General features: G+C 36.6%; 2 protein-coding genes across 3 annotated transcripts; one reads left to right on the plus strand and one right to left on the minus strand.

Moving 5' to 3' along the window:
• Positions 1-204: 204 nt before the first annotated feature.
• Positions 205-15,017, minus strand: LOC105038485 (chaperone protein dnaJ 10). Of its 2 annotated transcripts, XM_010914291.4 has the most exons (10): positions 14,534-15,015; positions 14,122-14,181; positions 13,834-13,916; positions 12,115-12,268; positions 9,373-9,502; positions 8,708-8,866; positions 8,435-8,613; positions 7,314-7,394; positions 1,637-1,771; positions 205-576 (listed from the first exon to the last, which is right to left on the minus strand). In XM_010914291.4, the coding sequence occupies exons 1-10, from the start codon at positions 14,621-14,623 to the stop codon at positions 499-501; spliced, it is 1,149 nt and encodes a 382-aa protein (XP_010912593.1). In that variant the 5' UTR covers positions 14,624-15,015; the 3' UTR covers positions 205-498. The 2 variants fall into 2 exon arrangements, with proteins under 2 accessions (XP_010912593.1, XP_010912599.1); XM_010914297.4 differs by lacking the exon at positions 7,314-7,394 and having other exon boundaries at positions 14,534-15,017.
• Positions 15,018-17,210: 2,193 nt separating this feature from the next.
• Positions 17,211-18,425, plus strand: LOC105038682 (U-box domain-containing protein 26-like). Its single transcript, XM_010914562.4, has one exon. The coding sequence runs from the start codon at positions 17,211-17,213 to the stop codon at positions 18,414-18,416; it is 1,206 nt and encodes a 401-aa protein (XP_010912864.1). The 3' UTR covers positions 18,417-18,425.
• The last annotated feature ends 2,415 nt before the right edge of the window (positions 18,426-20,840 follow it).

Below are 20,840 nucleotides of genomic sequence, written 5' to 3' on the forward strand. Positions count from 1 at the left end.
TCACAATTGATGATGGTTCTCTGGATTACTCTTGCCATAAGTCGTCGGACCCTTGAATAGGGAAAACATCCAGGCTCCTCAGCAGTGTACTGTTAACAACTGCTCATAATTTTGGAGTTTATCCTGCTGGAGTCTTTTGCTTCACAGCATCACATCTGGGAGTCAATATTGTGATTGTTTTCTCTAGCGAGAAAAAACTGCAAAGACTGCCAAACAAACATTTCCCATTCAATTAACTAGCTTCAGATGTTTTATCGCTGAGATGAAGATTGACGGGTAGACCCTTCTTCAACTTTACATGTTACTGATAAACTGGCCTCTTTATATCTGATATAAATTGTTGAGAACAAAAGAAAAGGCTTCTTCAACAAGAGAATGAAAACAATTGACAATTGACTGAAATGGACCTGTGCCGATATTGTACAGTGCGGAAGCTAAAAGATCATTACTACTTCCATATCTGAGCAAGTACACAGTAGATTGATCGCTTCTTACTCATCACGTGCTTTGGGGTTCAAAATCATCATCCACATCATAAGCTGGATTACAAAGGCATCTAAAGAGCCTTCCAATACCCTGAAACATAAGCAAAACAAAACTTTAAGTCTCTGGAGGCACCTGCATTCAACATATTTGTTAGATTACTTAAATACTAGTCTAAATGGATTATCGAAGAAGTCTGCATTACCATGTAAATGAGATATTTGAAATCAATGCAGGCAACTAACTGAATCTGCAAAATGAGACCTAATATGGAGCAATTGCATAATTACAAATATCAGCCACATACATGATCAGTTGAACTGAGATATGAGGTAATTTCTGACACCACTCGTCTGGGAGGCGGTCAGGCTTAACAAAAAATTACAGAAAAAAATGATATTTAGTCAACAGATTGAGGCTACAGAGAGAAATCTACAACATGCAACAGTAATTGTACATTTAGTTTTTTGTTTTTTGTTTTTTGCTTTTGTTTTTTGTTTTGTTTTTTTTTTTATTTATTTATTTTGGTGTGTGTGGGAGGGTGGAGTGGTGCAACAAAGGGCAAGCACATTCCTCCCAATATGCAGATGCAAAAGGATTGGGGCCTACCATTGGATCAAACCCTCATCTTTGGGTGAACCAGGGCCTGTCTCAGTGGTCACACCCCTCTATTAGCAACCAGAGGTTCTGGATTCCATTTTTGGGTTGTGCATCCCCAAAGTTTTGGACCCGCATAATTATAGTATGGGTGAGCCTCCTCTCTCTCTCTCTCTCTTAAAAAAAAAAAAAAAAAAAGAATATTTGGTCGCCATTGCAGGCTATACAGTTTCTATAGATTAGGGGGAAGATGATGATACAAACTATCATTAGCTTTACATAAATTATATTTAAATGTTTTTCTTCCATTATATAGTTGAGCAGCCAAACTAATACATTTAATAATGAATTATGTGACATAGAACAAACAACCAATATAAACCCCAAATATTACAGTAGTGCCACTTCCAACAATCGCTGAATATTAACTATTAAACAAAAGAAGGGGATGTTACTGATAACAGAAGAATTTCCTACATGAAACATAGCATACCTATAAAGCATGAAGATGCATTAGATGTTGGGAGGAAGGGGGAATTAAGGGCTTCAGACTTGCCTGAGTGAGTAAAGGAGTCCGATATGAAAGTGTCTGTGGTAGATCCTCAACAGAACTAGCATCAGAACTGCTCTCATTGTCATCAGGAATGTTCTTCTTTTTTGGTGTCCCAGAAGGTAAGGCATGCCTTTCTCCCTGTAAATATGAACACAACCTCAACATTAAAATGTGCAAGTTCCATTCTGATGATAACAACATTATCAATGCCATAAATTAATGGGTCTTCTGAGTGTATACTCTTCTAAATATGTGAAATTGTATGAATATCCTCACCAAGTTGCTATTTGCATCTATATCCCTTTACATATTTCTTTTTGCACATTTACTTATTAAGGGTATTTCAGTCATTTCAATTTTAAACTACTCATTTCATAACGATGTTAGATGGCATGGACACATACATAAAAAAAGGGGGTATATATGCAAAATAATATGAGGGTACACATGCAAATAGTAATCTTATGAGGCATTCACTCAAATTTGAAAATTTAGGAAGGTAAACATGCAAAAAATCTTAAATTAATTGTTATGCAAGAAGAAAAATACTAATAAAAACTTAAGAATTTGGTCCATATAACATCCACATACAAGTTTCTTCAGATATTCCAAGAAATCTAAGGAACATCAGATGACACAAAAGAAGGACAATATCAATCCGTTTATAACTGTGCTCTTCAGCTTAGATGTAGCTTTGATATTCACCATACATATATTGTTGATTATGCTTCAAATCTGTATATGCTTCAGACAACATCAGAAAAGGATCATGAAAATGGTGCTTTTGCATCCATGTCTCATGACTCATTGTCTCCCAGAACTACTATTCCAGATGACAAGCCATCTGAAAGTCAAACTCCAGAATGTTGCAGCTAAGAATGATCAAAGAGAGGGAACTGCATCAGAAATTCTGTCCACAATAAACTTTACAGGTCAAATAAAAACTAATGTAAGTTTCAAGTCGGGATCAAACATTTTCAAGCATTAAACAAGATGTTTAGGCAGAGACCATGGAGATCAAAGTCATTCTGCCGCAGGTTGCAGCTGCGGAAAAGAACTATAACACAAATTCTAGGAATCTAACAGATTTTCAGAATTGTTCTGGCGAAGTCTCGGCTGTTTAATACACAACAATATGGCATGCATCCATCAATGAGAGGGCCATGCATCAATAGGTATCAACCTCATATCTCCTCTCTGTCTTTCAATGTCAGACTGAACAGCAGCCATACTATAAGAGATCATCATTACTTGTCAGAGTGGTTGGGTTAGTTTATTTTTTGATTGAAAGAACACAGACACAAAACCACTGCTTTTGCCCTACTAGTTAATACTTCAAAACTGCCATCATTTAAGGGATAAAGTAGGGGGAAAAATCATTAAGGACTGACAGTAATTGTTAATATATATTGATTGCACAATATTTCCAAAAACTTCAACACTCACAATTTCCAGTACATAGCAATTCTTCAGGAGTTAATGGTTTTACAGTCAAGTACCTTAATTAATCCAAAACCCAATTTCTTATGATCATGACATTTCTAATATGTGTCACAAAATCAATAGATCTATTAGATGTGTCAGGGATGGCTTTACATGTACTCTTAAAACTAAATGAAATATCTCGATTCAAGATGTGCATAGTTATGAGTCTCCATCAGGCATGCAAGAGTTCATGTATGAAGCTTTAGCCAAAATATCTGATATTCAAGTGCCTAAGAATCCTATTTGGAATTCTTCTTGAAAAATAACCGAGCTTTTTAAGGATGCTTCAAGTAAAACTGGAATAGAACTATTATTCTTCATACTTATCATGGCACACAGTCATATCCAAAAATATTTGGCTTACCATCAAAACCCAGTTTTCTCCAAAGCTACTTTTGCATTTTGTATGCATAAAGGGTTTTAATACTGTTTCACCTAACATGTACACCTAAGAGGCTAAGACACAATTGAAGTGAAAAAATGGAAAAGATTCAAGATCAGGCTGGCCTCCAAAGAATCAAAGAAGCGGAAACCAAGGTAGGATAAAGTATGAGAATAACCTTAAGAATGCTTTGATGGTCACAGCTGTTTAACTATAAATCATGTATAACTCATGGGGAAGCCTTAAAGGCTAAAATCAAACACAGTTACATAAATACACTCATAATCTTGCAAAGGTCAAGGTATCCGCTTTAGGGATCACAAACAAGAAGAGGAAATATAACAAATATATGCCAACACTTTACAGGAAGAGCAAAGATATAAGATAGATAAGAGAATAAGGAAAGATGAGACCTATAAAAGGATGCATATCTGCTCCATCGGTCATATACTTTTATAAATTAGTAAACGAGCAAGCAAAATGTCCTCTAGGTATTCAAACCAACTGGCCCATATAGAAAAGCCACTCACCAAAGAGAGATCATATATGTAGTTAAGTTATATGAACTCCAGAGCTCTTTAACGCCCAAATCCCAAATTAGAGGTCCAAATCAGATCAGCATATATTAGTTATACTGTATTATGTATTTGTACAAGGAACACTAGTTAACCATCTGGAGAATTATAAGCACCTGATGAGTTATATAATTGGAGATCGTAAAATGATGTATATAGAGGTATGGATAAGTACAAATAACATGGGTCTCGAAGATACAATTTGCCTTTATTATAGAAAAATCCAGCAGAATGTCTTGCACAAAAATTAATAAAAAAATTTTAGAGAAAATATGCATTTTCTTTAGAAAGAATTGATGGAGCTGAACAGGACAATTTCTAAGGCTGCAAACTATATGAATACCTTAACAATTATATTTTCAGTTGTATTACATATATACCACAATTATGGACTTTGCATAAATAATTTAGCCGCTGATGTTCAAGACAAAGCCCCCTGCTATACGTTAGTTGTTAAAAATCAAATAAATGAACTAGAGGCTAAAATTCAAAAATGTAGCACCTTGGTGTACATTTTTGTTAGCATTCCTGGATGAAATTCAATAGTGGGCAATTTCAGCAGGAGTTGTTGTAAAGAGAAAATACGAAATTCTAGTTAAGCAATTGAGGTTGCCAACTGGTAGAGTTGGCAGTGTCTCTTGTATTGATACAAGAGACCTACTTTTGATCCTACACTCATCTTAATAAATGGCCGAACTTCTAGCCCTCCTAGCTATAACGGGGAAAAAACATCGAAACTTGTTTATATTAAAAAACAAAAATAAAGATGGACCAATTATAATCAATAACCAATAGCATTTTATTGAGCAAAGTTCAATATTAGTCATCCATGACACATAGAGGCAATATGGTTCGCTACCCATCACTCATACAAGAGGCCACATTTGGATAATTTATTATTAGAATTAACTGTCTAAGATAAGTTATTTAGACAAGAGGGAGTTATTCATACAAGGAACTGCTAGCAATCACCAAGAAAGAGCTTAAAAGGACAAGAAACCCAAGAGACAGTAGTTACTGCTGGAAAAACTACCTTTCTCTGTCATACAAAGAGGAAGAAGCCTTCATTCAGGCTCCCTGGAAACATCTCACAAGACTACAACAGACCTACAAATGTCTCTACACCAAATGGGCTCTCTTAGGCCCTTATCTTAGATTGAGATTTTGCTCTCCAGAGAAGGGGAAGGCGTGACCTAATCTAGAGCTTATCTTGGCCCTTTTAATCACACTATATGTTGGTGTTCTCAATCAATTATGCTATCAAGGACGTATCAGTTATGATCGAATGAAGTTAGTGTATTTGCTTTCTTTCCTTATTTTTGTCTTTGATTTGCTTCAGCTATCATTCTTTTCCTTATAATCACTCAGCATATTTGTTAAGTCCTCTTCAGTGAGACGTCAAAAAGAGTCAGGTAATCCTCTAATCAATCAAAGTCATGGTCAACCATGAGAGGAAATTTAACAATGTGCAAACAACACCTCAGTCACATAATGATAGGATAAAATTAAAACATATGTTTCTGAAAAATTGAGCAGGTTAATAATGTGCAAATGCAAATTTGGAGCAAAGGCATAAAGGAAGATAACATATTGACAAATGAGATCATGTTGTGCTTTGTTAAGCAAAATGCTATACAGCAATTAGGTTGCATGCACCTAGTGGAGATAAGGAAGTCCAGCAGATTCATGGAGTTGAAATGGTACCAGGAATTTGCTATTATGATTTTTTTCTTTTGCAAGAAAGGAAAGAAACAAACTCTACTCTTTGCATTGCATCAGGAGAGGGGACGGGGTTTTGCGAGACTATAAAATGTGAGTGAAATCGAGGTAGTGGAATAAGATTCATTAAAATGGTTCGAAGGGACATAATCAAGAGAGTACTAGATGGTGAAACTATGGTTTCAAGTGCCAGCAACATGGTTCCAGGTCAGCCGGCACATACTATGTCAGGCTAGTGCCAGTAACCAATACTAGTCGACATGACAATAATTTAACTCTTTTTTCAAAAACTTTTGATTTAAAAACAAATTTTTTTATTTTCTTTTTCATGCATGATGCAAGAGATGTGACAACATGGAACAGCATGTACCATGATGGCAGGTAATTAGCACGCCCATTAGCATCAATAAAAAAAACTTTGGTGAAACACAATGCATGTTGTTGGAATAAGCTTTGCTTGCTTTCATTGTGGTTATGATTTCTTCAGTATCCACTTGAATTGCAATGAGAATTGCTAATATGTTTGGGTTTACTCTCTTAATAAAGGAAATGATTAATTGAAGCACTGAAATGTTCTTCACCATTTGCTTGAAGCAGTGTCATGAACTCTTGCAACCATCCTAAAAAGAGGAGCCAATATATATACCCATGTTGTGACACATCATCACGTCGTACTTTTGGAAATTCAAGACACAAAAAGTTGTATACATCTAAACTAGCAGAAAAGCATAGAATTAACAAATCTGAACATCCAAAACATGCTAAAAACATGAGAAGCCATGGAAATTATCCATTTTCTTAATATTTAATAGTTTAATTTTTGCATTCTTTTGATCTTCACAAGTTAGATCATCATTAGCCAAACGGTGCCAAATCAACCAATTCGGGCCATATCAAACCAACTAGTTCGAGGCATACCAAATCGCCTAGCTCGGGGTGTACCAAATCAGACCGATCAGTTACCAACATGGTTCATTGATTTGGTTTGAGATATAAACGATGCCCTTCATTCAAAGCTTGGATGATTTCAAAACCCTAACCCTAGCCACCTCTATCCCCATGAGTCGACGCCACTGCTGTATGACAACGACAAGGTTCCCAGGTAAATCTCTCTACCCCCTCCTCTCTTGGTTCGTCGTTGGATCCCGCACTCTCGAAGCTCCCTATCAATGGGGCCTTCGACCTCTCTCCCTCTCTCTCCTCCTCTCTCTTGATCCATCGCCGAATCCAAGACTCTCGGAGCTCCCCATTGACAAGCTTCAACCTATCTCTTTCCCCCTCTCTCCCTTCCTCTCCTTCTTCTCCCCCTCCCTCTCCCTGTTTCAGTACACTTTGAAATGGTACACGGAAGGCAACAAATTAGCAAAGATCTAACCCTCATCCCCATTCCACACATCAATGACTTGCAGTAAGATAAACTAAAAAATCTTATCCAAGAAAAATTAGCAAAGTTTATTAAGACAAATATCTGTAGATATATCAAATGGCAACAACAAAATCACAGATATTATCATTATACCTGAAAAATTTTTCCAAGAATTTTCAAAGCTAGTGCCCGGGCCTTAAGTTCCTCCCTCTTGACATTGCTTTCATGCAATACCTATAAAACAATTCTGACAATGCTAAGATAAGAAGTCCATCGGCCGTCTAAGGCAACAAAGAAGTGAAAAACACAAATTAGAGATCGGGCTACATTGCTCTTAATCAAGGTCTAGACAGATTTGTGTATGATAACAAAGAGATAAATAGATTCATTCAAGAGTATGACTGATGGATAAAATTCAAGTTGAAATTATATTTCAGTCCTTTGCAAAGATCATTAGGATTTCTAGGTTTTTGATTGATTTCTTTTTTTTTTCAAAAATAATAAAAGTTGATAATATGGCACCCATACAATTAAAAGAATGTCTATATGAAAGATAGTACAAACAAACATCCATAACCATAAGCACCCAGCCTTGGGGTCGGCTTCGTAGATCTTCATTTGCCAAGTGTTGCTACCTACGGCCACCTCTATGCTATTCCAAGCTTCTTCATGTCTTTCCTAACAACCTCCATTCATATTACAATACAATACAAACTAAGATTGCCGTACCAGTTGGTATCCGTGCATACAACTGTAATGTACCATGCTAGTCCAAACCGTTACACAGTGCACAGGGCATAACAACACTCGGTAAGGTAACTTGGATACCACACGGAACATACTGACATTGTAATAAGATGATACCAGTATGAGATCTACTACCGAGACGGCAAACCTTGATATAAACAAATACTTTCAAGAAAATTGTTTTTGCTTAGGTTTACAAACAAGACAGACGATTGAGCCAACTAACAATTTTCAGCACAAGAGATTTGCAAATGAAAAAAGGGCAACATATTTAGTACATCCAGTCCTACAGTCATTTGATGTTAGATGGCATCTAAGAGCATGCTCCACTAAGAATATTTTGAGATTAGTGATTTCATGCTCCCTATCACTCAGTTTACAGGCCAAGCCGTTAAGTTGATGAATTTCTGGCCATACACTAACCTCGCATAAAAGTAGGACATTTTAAATTCATATGCCAGCTGTATCATTCTATTTCATGATTAACTTATAAGACATGCATAAGTCAACAAATCCTTACAACATACCATTTGGCATACATGTAAAAGGGTTACTTCAATATCTACTACATTCAGTTTCCACAGTGAGTCCATCATCAAGTCCTTGTTCATCCGGATATGTAAGTCAACATCTTTTTCAGTACCAGAGCCATCTTTGTTGATTTGGCGGCAGATGTCTTCTTGCAGCTGCAACAATTCCAAAGCACCTGGGCCATTTTTTTCCAGCAAACCAGTCAAATAATTAGGAATAGGTTCGAATGTTATAACAGCTTTGCAAGACAAAACAGTTCAAAGTTAAACCTTTTGCTGCTGTAATTTGTGACTTCCAGAAATGGCCTTTGGTTCGCACCCATTCAGTCAAAAATGGCACCCCTAGATATATGACCTTCTTCCCAAGCTCTTTTGCAGCTTGTCTTGCATACACATAGCCAATGGTGTGTAGAATATTTACTCCAAAAGCTGTATTTGCAAAACAGGGAAGAAAAAAATTGAAGCACATGTCCATCATTTCAGACTATATACATATCACTTGTCCCCATGAAATATGGGTGACATGAGGTATGAATTATTTATAATATGAACTAGCAAAATAGAACTTAGAACTTGGGCTTACATATAAATAGGGTCATGGTTAATAGTGTTGGAGAAAAAGGCCCGGCCTTCTAAAATTCTACTCAAATAAGCCCAAAATTGAAACCAAGACCAACATATACAATTAGATGTGGTGACATCAACTTTGTTCTGAGCAAATCCACCTAATAATAGTAGCGCTACTGAGCCTAGACGAAAATGGTTAAGAGTTGATGAAAGGTTGTTGGTTTAAAAAAGAAAAGGCAGAATCTATGGTCTTGATTTGGTAAAGAGCTCCAAATAGTAGTATATAAAGCAAGATAACAAGAACAAAAATCCAATCACACAGAAAATCTTTACCATTTTATGTCTGTTATAAAGGTTGGGACAACAACCTGTGTTAGAAAGTCGCTTTGCTTCAGCTTCTGCATGATGAAAGAATCCCTCCTTGTCACCATGAACATATTGGTTAAGGAAATCTCTCAAAAACTTGGCAAGTTTTTCTTCTCTTTCTCTCTGTACAGCCTTAATTTTGAAACAAACAGGGAATCAAAACAAATTAAAATGCCAAGTACAATACCTTTTAAAAAGCTAAATAATAAACTTCAAAGAGATGCTGGGATGGGGGAGATTTTAAGTTTAAACCAATTTCGCATACTGGATAACAACATGGCATGAAAAGAATACAAACTGCATATGTTGTCAATGACATAAAGTATAGCATAAACACTGCTGTTATTAAATCTGTTTCTGGATGAAAAATGGGAAGTTAGACATACAGGGAAAGGAATCACTCAAGGATGTCATGGAGAATGACTATAAAAACCTGCCATTCTCCATTTATCATAGAAGAAAGAGAAATATTCATCAAGGTTTTTGAAAGAAACAGCCAAAGTGTTCAATTTAATAAGAGATAATGAATCTCATCAACATATAAATTTTTATATCCATTGTCTATAACTCAATAATTTTGGCAAATGGATGAGTTAAAACCTATTATGTGCTTCAAATCTATCAATGTGCATAACATTAAAGGGCCATTCAAAATTGAGAGTTCACACCATTGATCACAACATACATCATACTAGACTGTCAAAAAAGGAAAAAAAAAGAAGTTACTTTATCCATCCATCAACGGGTAATAACCAAACTTTTAAGCAAAGTTCTAGTAATTGCATGTGATTTGTAAAGAAAAATCAATGGCTACTAAATTTTGCTTCATGTGCATTTAAGATGTAAAGATCATGATCAACAATGTGGATTTTTTATTTGAATATCCAATATAAAATTTCTAAATAAGAAAACAAGTAACATCCATTATATGACCACTCAATTCATTTTCTAAATCTTTGTTTACATTGAATTATAGATGATTTTCGCATAATCAATTATCATATCAATAATGGATGCACCCATAATCAAAATTTTCAAATGGATTTTTAAAACAACAAAGAATTGGTTCACCTATGAGTTTTCCTTTTTATTTTTTTAAAGAAAAGTAGAGGTGGTAGTGGGCCATGTAGACATGGAATGGACATGCTCTGTAAAATTTATGCCGATCTAGGATCTATAAGATTTTGTCCAGCATCAAATCTGATGCTCCAGCTAGTTATAAATAGAAAACTCTACCAAAGACAACGAGAGTGGACCTTGGTGCAATGGTAAAGATGTCATATATTTGAGACATAAAAACAATCTCTCTGCACACGGCAGTAAAGTTGTATACATCTAACCCTCCTAGACCTTGCAATGGCAGGAGCCTAGTGTTCTAGGATGTCTTTTTGACCAAATACAACACAGTTCATTGCCAAAAGCTCAAAATCATGGGTTCATACACAAAATCATAGAATCAAACCCACTCAAGCCTATAGCATGGCTTTGTTCTAATTCCTCAGTTCCAAATTAAGCCCCAAGCCAACCAAAGAAAGGTTGATGCTATGGTTGTCATATGACATATTTTGCCACGAGCTAATGGCCATAAATCTGCATTGTTCCCTTCCTACAGCCAACTATAGTTCATGAAGATAAGGCTTGGTGGGTGGTGTGTGTCCAGATAAATGGACAAGGACGACAGACACTAAATGGGACACCATATGGATAATCGTGATTTGATTAATATTAACATAATGTGATGATTCATCACATTGAAACTTGATTTACATCTTTGACTGAGTGAATCACACAGCAAATTGAACAATTTTGTGCATCTCATATAAGACATTAAATTGTGCAAAATGGGTTTGTTTATATCTATCATTACCAACATTCAATACAAATGGAATTCAGAGACAAGAAATAGTTGCAGGAAAGTTGAGGTGAATGATAAACTACGATTCTCAAAGGAGTAGAAGACACAAAAGGTCAAAGTGAAATATATTGAAGTGCATAGCAACTTAGTAGACCACATAGAGAGTATCAAAGAGCTAGAAACACATGGAGAACACCGAAGAGATAGAAACAGGTACTGCTGATATGATTCACATTTTGAGAATACTGAAGAAGTAGAAACATGGCATACTGCTGATATCATTAGAAGAAGTGGGGAGTATGCATGTTCAGAAAATAGCAAGCTGTCACAAATGATTGAACATTTAATTGTGGAATGAAGCATGGCCAGAATTGAGCAAGCAGAGCATGCCATTTTGTGAAAATTATTAGAGGGAAAAAAGATGCCATTACACATCATAAGGAACAAAAGAACCAAACTAGTGTCCTTTTTTTGCATGTAAGACTTTGTTTCCAATTAAATTTCGATTTACAAGGCTCTACTTCATTCAACCTAATGATATGAATGTGAGTCAAATCATATGCCAAACCGCATTATTTTTAATAAATGAGAACTGACAATCCGGTAAAAAAAATCAGTTTTCAGTGTCAAAAGGTTACATTTTAATAATAGAACACTTTTTAGATGTATCAATAAAATGGTAGTTTAGTAACCATACAAAAAATAAAGCATAACATAATATGGACTGAGAGTTTCTAATTTGTTAAACCAACAAGCATGAACATGTGCAGTCTGTGTAACAAACATAAACAAAAAGTGGCATGTGATAATTTAAGACCGGAAGACTTCACTTGGAAAATATTGCCATGCAGACTGAGTTCAAAAAACAAAGCCTCGTTTCTGTACTTACCTTCAACCTATCTTGAAGTTTCTCAGGATTGTCATCTTCACTAGTTAATTCACTCGAAGTCATTGATGCCACAGCAAGGTGTCCTACATAATCCTCAAATATTTCACTTCCAAAAAGAAGGGTGAAGACTGCAGTGGCATCTAACATGTTTTCCCTGAAGTGATGTGAAAACTTGTTATGATAGGAATTTTAAAATAACCAGAAAACTTTGATCAAAAGGTAATAATATATTTCTAAGTTATAATAACTAATGAAATGATATCAAAAGATATTAACAGATTTCTAAGTTATACTAACTAATGAAATGAGAAGATTCACATAGAGAAATGTATCGTTTAACTACTTCTGCTGGTTCCTATTATTTTATTTCCTGTTGTTGCCCCTTCCTTCTACTTTGTCCTTACTTAGTGAACTCTAATGTTTTTAAACAATAAAGTTTGCAGCCTTGTAGCCATTAATTTTGTAATACTCACAAGGTCACAAACACAAGGCACATCAAGCTCCTAATGTCTTCTGGAAAGGATCTAGAGTTTGTATAGTATGTCCTTAAAATGATGAGTTTATGCAGGATTAACAATCTAGAGACTTAGCATGATTAAAGGTATTATAATGGAAATTTGTACGATATGGTGCAGCAAAAGAGCAGTTGATTCCAATGTGCTTGGAAATTTGTACAATATGGTGTAACAAAAGAGCAGTTGACTCCAATGTGCCAGCAAAGTGTACCACTGCAGGAAAATTTAGTGGCACTCCTTTCTACAAAGTTGTTTCTGGAAAGAGACATATTTCACAAGAAGACATAATAAATGTTGGATATGTCGAGGTGGTGCTTGCAAGGATACAATGCACTTTTAAAGATAATACGAAAATCATAAACATATTAAATGGGCATTGAATCAGGCAAAGTGAAGAAAGTGGAAAGGTAGATTACAAAAGAAACTGCTAATGTGCAGTACTTCACGTATTTAAACCAACAAAGCAAAACAGCAACATCGTTGGGACAAACTAGTTTCCTAGTTGAAGAGCATGACCTCTTGTCAGCTCATGATAGAACCATTGTTTTCCATTGGTCGTGTGAAATCTGATATCTACTTAAGTTCTAGCATGCTAAATATATTGCATCTGCTCAGGTACAATAAGAGAAGCATCTCTGACAAAAGTGATAACATAACTTCGAAATTTCAGATCAACCTCACTGGTTGGAGATCAGTGAAAGTTTCCTAGGTCTTTTGTATGAAGTGCTGCAGAAAAGTTTGTTGTCAAAATTACGAAAAAGACCAATTCTTGAAATGACCAAATCATCATCAAAAATAGGAGTATCCAGGAAAGCTCCTTGATCTAGGCACAATCTCAGCATTACGGGCATGAACCAACCACCTAGAGATTAACTGACAATAGCATGATAGGACAGATCAAACTTCACAAAGACCATGACAGACACAGTGCTAAAAATGAAGAATTGTGAGAGAAGATTGTAAGGTATTGAAAGTTGGAAGAAGAGGAGAGGAATCATTATGCCATGTTCCTCTAAGTACAGATTTGAGTCTATTAACTATTCCAAGAATTGGAATCATGATCTCTTATGAGGTAGCAGCTGTTACACTGCAGACAATCCTTAAATTGCATGGGTTATTAAAATCATTGTTACATCATCATTTATCAGTGTATTTAACAAGCATGAGGCCATCAATCTATGCAGCTAGCAATAATGCTCCTTACCTCGATACGCTATTTTTACCAAACCCATCATAAGCCCTTCTTTGTACTGGGTCACTTAATACCTGATAAGCTTCCCCAAGTTCCTGCAAGCAGTCGAAGTTCCAATCACTCAAGAAGCTTCTAAGGAATCCAACAAGTAACCAAAACAAATTAATGGAAAAAAAACTGTCTTTTTTTCAAAAAAAAAATCATTTCCTTCATCATAATTCAGTGACAACGAATTATCTCAACACAAGCATCTCAGAAAAATTAACACTTTTTAGCTTCAGCAGAGTTTGTAAAACCCACCTGAAATCTCTCAGCAGCCTGAGGGTCGTTCGGGTTTTTATCAGGATGAACTTGCCTCGCCTGTATTAATGCAGTCAAGAACTCCTCAACATTAAAGAAATGATAGCAATAGGATCACATCAAACACAAATAGAACTACAACAACTCAAGAAAAGATCGTTGGAGAAGCACTCCTCCAATCTGAGTAAGCAAAAATAAAAATATCAATCATGAAAGGTAACTCGTTGCTGATATGATAAAACCTAATCCAATGCACCACTCCAATCTCAAGATCAAAAAAACTAGGTTTTCATTTCTTTTTTCCCAGAATTGTTCCCACAAAGCAGATCTCGAGATAAAAACAGAAATAAAAATGAATAAACGCGAGTCTTTCGCACCAAAAAGGCTTTCTTTCTTGAAGAAAGGAACCCACCTTGAAAAAATACGCCTTGCGGATCTCCTCCTCCGTGGCGGAGGGGCTGACGCCGAGCACGTCGTAGTACTCCGTCTCCTTCGCCGCCATCTCCCTCCCCTCCCTACCTGCCCTTCTTCCTCCCCGTCACAAATCTTTCACTCTTCCCTCTCCTAAAGAGAGAGATGGGGGCAGAAAAAGAGGAGGCAGCTTTGGAGCCCCACATGTCCGTCCTTCTGGTTCCAAAAGAGATTAAAGAATTGGGGGAAGGGGATGGAGGTGGAGAGAGGGGAGAAGAGAAGAGAGAGCGGAGGGGAATGTTCTTTGTTTGGCTTCTTGGAGGATGGCTTAGTTTAGATTATTGCTTTATGGTTGGTGATCTTGTTGAGGATTTTGGAACTCAGGTGGGGGACGATGTTATGATTACATTTGCTACTTGGCGAATGGGATTTTGGCACGCACGTACGTGAACAATTAGGGGTTGATGGAGTTTGGAACAAAAGGTGCTGTGTCTTGCATATTGATCATTTCTCACCAAACTTTCTTTATATATATCATGATGTGGAAGGATGTAATATTATTCTGTCCTGTGTCAAGATTGCTCCGTATCCTTGCACATAATTAGTAACAAAAAATTATGAGAAGAATATGCTTTTTACCATTAATGATTTACTTTAAATTATAGAATCGAATATTAATTGGGTTTCCACATTATTATGATCACTAATCTGATGTCATGTGATAAAAGGAGAACTTATCCGCTTCAATATTATATATAGATGCCAAATAGATGTGGGTTGTATTTTTCGCATCAAAGAATGATCTACTGTTTGTTTACCAAGATGCATTGTTGGATTGCACTATAACCACTGTAAAATCTGTGCAAGTAGATGAGAGCAAAGATCTGAAGTACTTTTACATATATATATATATATATATGCAAAACATGATCCCATAGATAATTTTTCGAAAAGAAGATCCATCATTCTTTCGCATGAAAGATACAATCTGAATTCATGCCAAATATTTGTACCCTAAATTTGTTGACGGATATGCCTTCTATGTGATTATTGAAAAGAACATATCTTTGTATTTAAATGAATTCTCATGACATCGTGCATACAACTATGACAAGAACAATTCAAATTAATTACAAATGTAATTATAGAATACTGTTGAAATGCATTGTGGTTGAAAGATATCTTCACTTAAGCTTCTGGTAATCTCTAACAGGTATATTATCATTATTTGGCTGCAAAGACTAATCGATAGGACTTTTCTTGTGAATGACCTTTCATAAAGACACTAGAGTAAAATTGAGTTATATCCCACTATTAGATTTGCATAGGTTTGTTGATCTATTAAGCTCAAGCTTTGAAGTCATCATTCAAAAATTCACGCGTCAAGAAAGAAATTTAATTGATCATAGTCAATAACAGAGAAAAAAGGTTTTTCCAATGAAGCAAAATGTCAAAAAGTAAATAGAGAATTGGTTTATTCTTTTATAAAAGAATCAAAATCTTTGATTTTCTTTTTGAACGAATAATTGAAGGCTTTCATGAAAACTTGGAATAAGACATTGCAGTCAGTGTACACTTCAACATCCAATTTTATGGTTCACTACCTTTGTCAAAAAGGGCCACCATCAATTTCCAAAATACTTAGCCATAAAGATGGAATTGGTAACTAGTAACCTACGCCAGCTTGTTTCAAAAGCGAATTATTCAAAGTAAAAGAAAGCAAAAGAAAATGAGTGATTTAGACTCAAAATTTCGTATCATATATTAAGTGATAAAATAAACATGTATCTAACAAGCTCAAAGCACTTCTTTCTTTGCTCATCAAAAGAAGAAGAATAAAAAAGTCTCAATGGCCTCTCTCTCTCTCTCTCTCTCTCTCTCTCTCTCTCTCTCTTTCCAAATGGGCAGATCTGAAAGTAAGTTTGACTGGCCAAAATATGGATGCAGAGTGGGGGTTTTAAGGTCCATTTATTACATCATTTGGCAATGTGTTATAGCCTCATGCTCTCTGCTAAAGATGGGGACACCCAGTTGCCATCTGTTGTGTTTGGATGCTGGTTCTCCTATATGATTCCTCCCAACTAAGATCCCACTACTTACTTCTCTTTTCCCCTAACTTTGTTCTCTTCACTTTGCATCTTTGATGGAATGGCAGTCCAAATGTTGCCAGGAATAATTTATGGATTTCAAGGGCATACAAATGTGATTCTTGTTTTCCTCTTCTGCTGGCTATTGTTTCATGCTTCCAAGCATGCTTAATTTCTTTTTGTTTGTCTTCAATGTCTAGAAATCTTTGACTGAAACTCCATCTCTACTTTCTCTTTAGTGGTATTTTTCTCACCTCCAATTTCTAGTCACTTCTGCTTCTGTCAGAGGCCTTTCCTTTTTGACTGCTAACCAGCCAAAATGGTGTGCTAGACTTGAAAATCCACTTCATGTTCTGCCTTTTTATCTCATAATCTTTCACACCATGTCCTACTGAACAACTTCTCCTCTGTCTTTCCATATTTTCTTTGTGCTTGAAGCCTTTAAAGGCTCTACATTCTCTCTATCTCTCCAACTCTCTCTCTCTCTCTCTCTCTCACTCACTCACTCTCATTGTGACTTGCATACAGGGCATTATCACTGGCTTCTCTTTATTGTGATATTTGAATGTGCATTAATCAAAGAGAGCAAAGATGAGCATCCCTCATTTGTTCAGATGTCCAATAAGCCTGGATCTGTTGACTGATCCAGTCACTCTTAGCACTGGCCAAACTTATGACCGGCCAAGCATCGAGAGGTGGCTTGCCGAAGGGAACCTCACATGCCCAGTCACAATGCAAAGGCTTCATGACACAACTTTGGTCCCCAACCATACTCTCCACCACCTCATTGACCAGTGGCTCCTCGCTGGTGCCGATCTCAATTCTCCACAGAAGCCCGCCAGACCGATCGATGACCATGAGCTCTCCTTGTCCATGGTGAAACAAAATCTTCAATCTCCAAGTGCCACCCATGCTATGAAGCTCGAAGCACTCAAGAAGGTCCGAATTCTATCCATAGAGTCTGACATAGGACAGGCCTCCTTGATCCACTTAGGCTTCTTTCCTCTGCTGCTGCGGCTGCTATTCCAAACTCCACAAATAGGTGATTCGGAGTTTGTCGAAGTGGCAATGGACTGTGTCCTAAGTTTATCACCATCAACACAACTGGATTCTCTCAATATGCTTGAGAAAGACATCTTCTTGGCTTCATTGCTGGTTCTGTTAGACCAAGGCAACATGAAGATCAAAACCAGCTTATGTCATCTCTTAGAAGCAATTGCTCAAACTCTGGTAACACGAGAGCTTTGCCTAATCATAGGACAATCTCGACGCATATTGCAAGTTTTGGTCTCCCTTCTACACAACAAATCCGAGTCCCAAGCAGCGGAAGCAGCAGCTAGAGCCATTTCCAGCATCTGCTTGTTAGAAGCCAATCAAGGCAATGTGATTAAAGAAGGTGTGATAGATGGCCTTATCACATACTTATCATGGAATTCTGCTCAAAAAAGTGCTTGCCTGGCATTGGCAACATTGGAACTTCTACTAGGACTAGAGGCTGGCAAGCTGGCTGTGATTAAGAACCTGAATGCTGTTCAAGTCCTTGCGAAGCTCGTCTTCAGGGTGTCCTGCAATCAGGAGGGGAGTGAGAACGCCATCGGGTCACTGCTGATCATGTGCCATAGCTCGGCACGGGTGCGGATGGAGGCAGTGAATGCTGGGTTATTGACACAGTTATTGCTGCTGCTTCAGAGCCAATGCAGCTCCAGGGCCAAGACTAAGGCCAGGGCACTGCTGAAGCTGCTGAGGTCTATGTGGGCTGAGGACCCAGAAGGTGGTAATTTTCACAATGGAATGTAGTTCAAATATATGTCATGTCAGGTGCAGTCCCTTTTGCTGATCAAGAAATCAGAAATGTGTATAGAGTCTTTGAATTCTAATTCCATGGTCTGAACTTCGCTGCAGACATGGAAACAGGTTAAGAGATTGTAAGCTTATCCAATAGAGGAACCAAGCTAGAATCTGAGAACTTACAAGGTTTGGTATTCTATTAATAGGACTGCTACAAGGATTATCCTTCTATCAGAATACATTTATGAGGAGCTTTTAAGTATATAGGTGTTTTAATTATTACTAATCTTTACCAAACTAGTATTTGTCTCTTCAGAACATCTGATAATTATGCAATGATACTAGGAAGATAAGCATGGATCCTGAACAAGTATGGAATTAATGACTACATATTTTACGTTCATCCACGACGATCATGTAGACCTCGAAAGCACAGAGCTTTTCAAGCTTTTACTTCTGCATGGAATAAGTTGTGAAATGATTTGCGATCGAATGGGGTTGTTGGGTTGTCAGTGATTTATAATGGACATTGAGAAGATAAATCTTATGTAAAACAAGGAAAAATATCTTTTTTTACCCCTCTCTTTCTTTCTCTATCATTTTTAGCCCTTCTAATGCAACACCTCTTAATTTCTTTGGACCAAAGCTCATGTCATGTAGCAGGATAACTTGTATCAACAATTAAGGATGGATGGCCTTTCAGGGGAGTGTTTGGTGTAGGGTGATCCATCCAAAATCAAAGGTGATATGGGTAGAATTCAAATCATCTGCATTTGATTGCACCATGATGATTCTAGGTGGCAATGATTTTAAATCACCACTATTAAGAAAAATAATCCTAAAGATCCTCCTCGTATTAAATAAAAATCAATGGCTGATATTCCCCACAGAATGTGCTAAGATTTCTCATCAATGATATTAAGAAAAATAATCCTAAAGATCCTCCTCACTTGAGGAAAATAACCCTGAAGATCCCCCTCACATTAAATGAAAATCAATGATTGATATTTCCCACATAATGTACTAAGATTTCTCATTAATGATATTAAGAAAAATTTCTGAAGATCCTCCTCACTTAAGAAAAATTCTCCTGAAGATCCTCCTCACTTTAAATGAAAATCAATGACTGATATTTTCCATAGAATGTGCTAAGATTTCTCCACAAAATCCTCAATTATTCATGTAATCGTTTGTAATTAGTTGATCTTCTTATATATATACATTCATGCAAATCAATGGAAATGAAAGGGTTTATTTCAAACTTTCTGTATAATTTTTTTTTTCATGGTATTAGAGCCCACACCTGCAAGCCTCATCATGTCAAAATCTATATCTACCAATGAATCTCAACTCACTATCCAATCTTTTCATTAATGTTCCGGTCTTATTTCTATAAAATTGAACTCAACCAACTTTCTACTATGGCACTCCCAAATCATACCCCTAGTCAAAAACTTGGGTATTTATCATCATCTCGCTGGTGATACAAAACCCTCAATAGAGACAGAAGATGAGAAAGGTAGCAAAATTTCTAACCCACTGTACGAGTCTTGGATGACCAATGATGATTTTCTTATTTCTTGGTTACTTGGGACCACGAATGAAGACATCATCAATTCCATCTTTGGCCTAGAGACAGCATATGAGGTATGGACATCACTAGAATAACAATGTCTTCCAATGACTATTGAGAAAGAAGGCCATTTGAAGAACATGCTCATCACCATCAAGAAGGGATCGAGATCCTTAGAAGATTACCTAAAAGATTTCAAATCTATTTGTGACACTCTTGCCGCTATAAAATAATCCGTTCCAGATCTTGACAAAGTTTTTCAATTTGCTCGTGGCCCTAGCCCAAACTATGAGAGCTTCAAAAATGCCATGCTCATAAAACCACCTTATCCATCCTTCACACAATTTGTGCAGGCTCTTCAAGGCTTTAAGCAGGATCAACTTACTAAGAAAAAAGAAGAAAAGGCTTTCTTGGAACATGCTCAAGCTTTCTTTGGGCAACAGGGTCGTGGTCAAAACAATAGAGAAAGACGTGAAAATTTCACCTCACGAGGCAGAGATTTTACTCCTGCGGGATGCTACAACTCAAGAAGGTTCCTTATCAGCAAATCAAGGCCTCTCTGTACAATAGAATAGTAACAGAAATCAAGATAACAATAGCCATCTACCAAAAGGCATCACTATCCATGGACAGCAGTCAAAACCTGCGAATAAGGATAAAATTTTTTGTCAAATTTGTAACAAACCAAATCATGCCGCTATTGATTGTTGGTATAGGTATGATTACTCTTATTAATCTAAGAAATTTTCACAAGCACTGACTGCCCTCGCTATTGATGATCATAATGATCCATCTTTCTATGTGGATTCTAAAGCTACAACACATATGACAAATAATGCAGGTAAACTTTCTTACATTAA

Source organism: Elaeis guineensis, chromosome 1 (genome assembly GCF_000442705.2).
Source record: "Elaeis guineensis isolate ETL-2024a chromosome 1, EG11, whole genome shotgun sequence".
NCBI lineage: Eukaryota > Viridiplantae > Streptophyta > Magnoliopsida > Arecales > Arecaceae > Elaeis > Elaeis guineensis.

Bases quoted from the DNA above. Each gene is read 5' to 3' on its own strand.
- LOC105038485 (XM_010914291.4), bottom strand. From the start codon at position 14,623: ATGGCGGCGAAGGAGACGGAGTACTACGACGTGCTCGGCGTCAGCCCC. The intron at 9,503-12,114 runs GTAAGTACAGAA...TTCAAAATTAAG, and splicing joins AACTTCAAGATAGGTTGAAG to GCTGTACAGAGAGAAAGAGA. The intron at 7,395-8,434 runs GTATGTTGTAAG...ATTGTTTTATAG, and splicing joins TTTTACATGTATGCCAAATG to GTATTGCATGAAAGCAATGT.
- LOC105038682 (XM_010914562.4), top strand. From the start codon at position 17,211: ATGAGCATCCCTCATTTGTTCAGATGTCCAATAAGCCTGGATCTGTTG.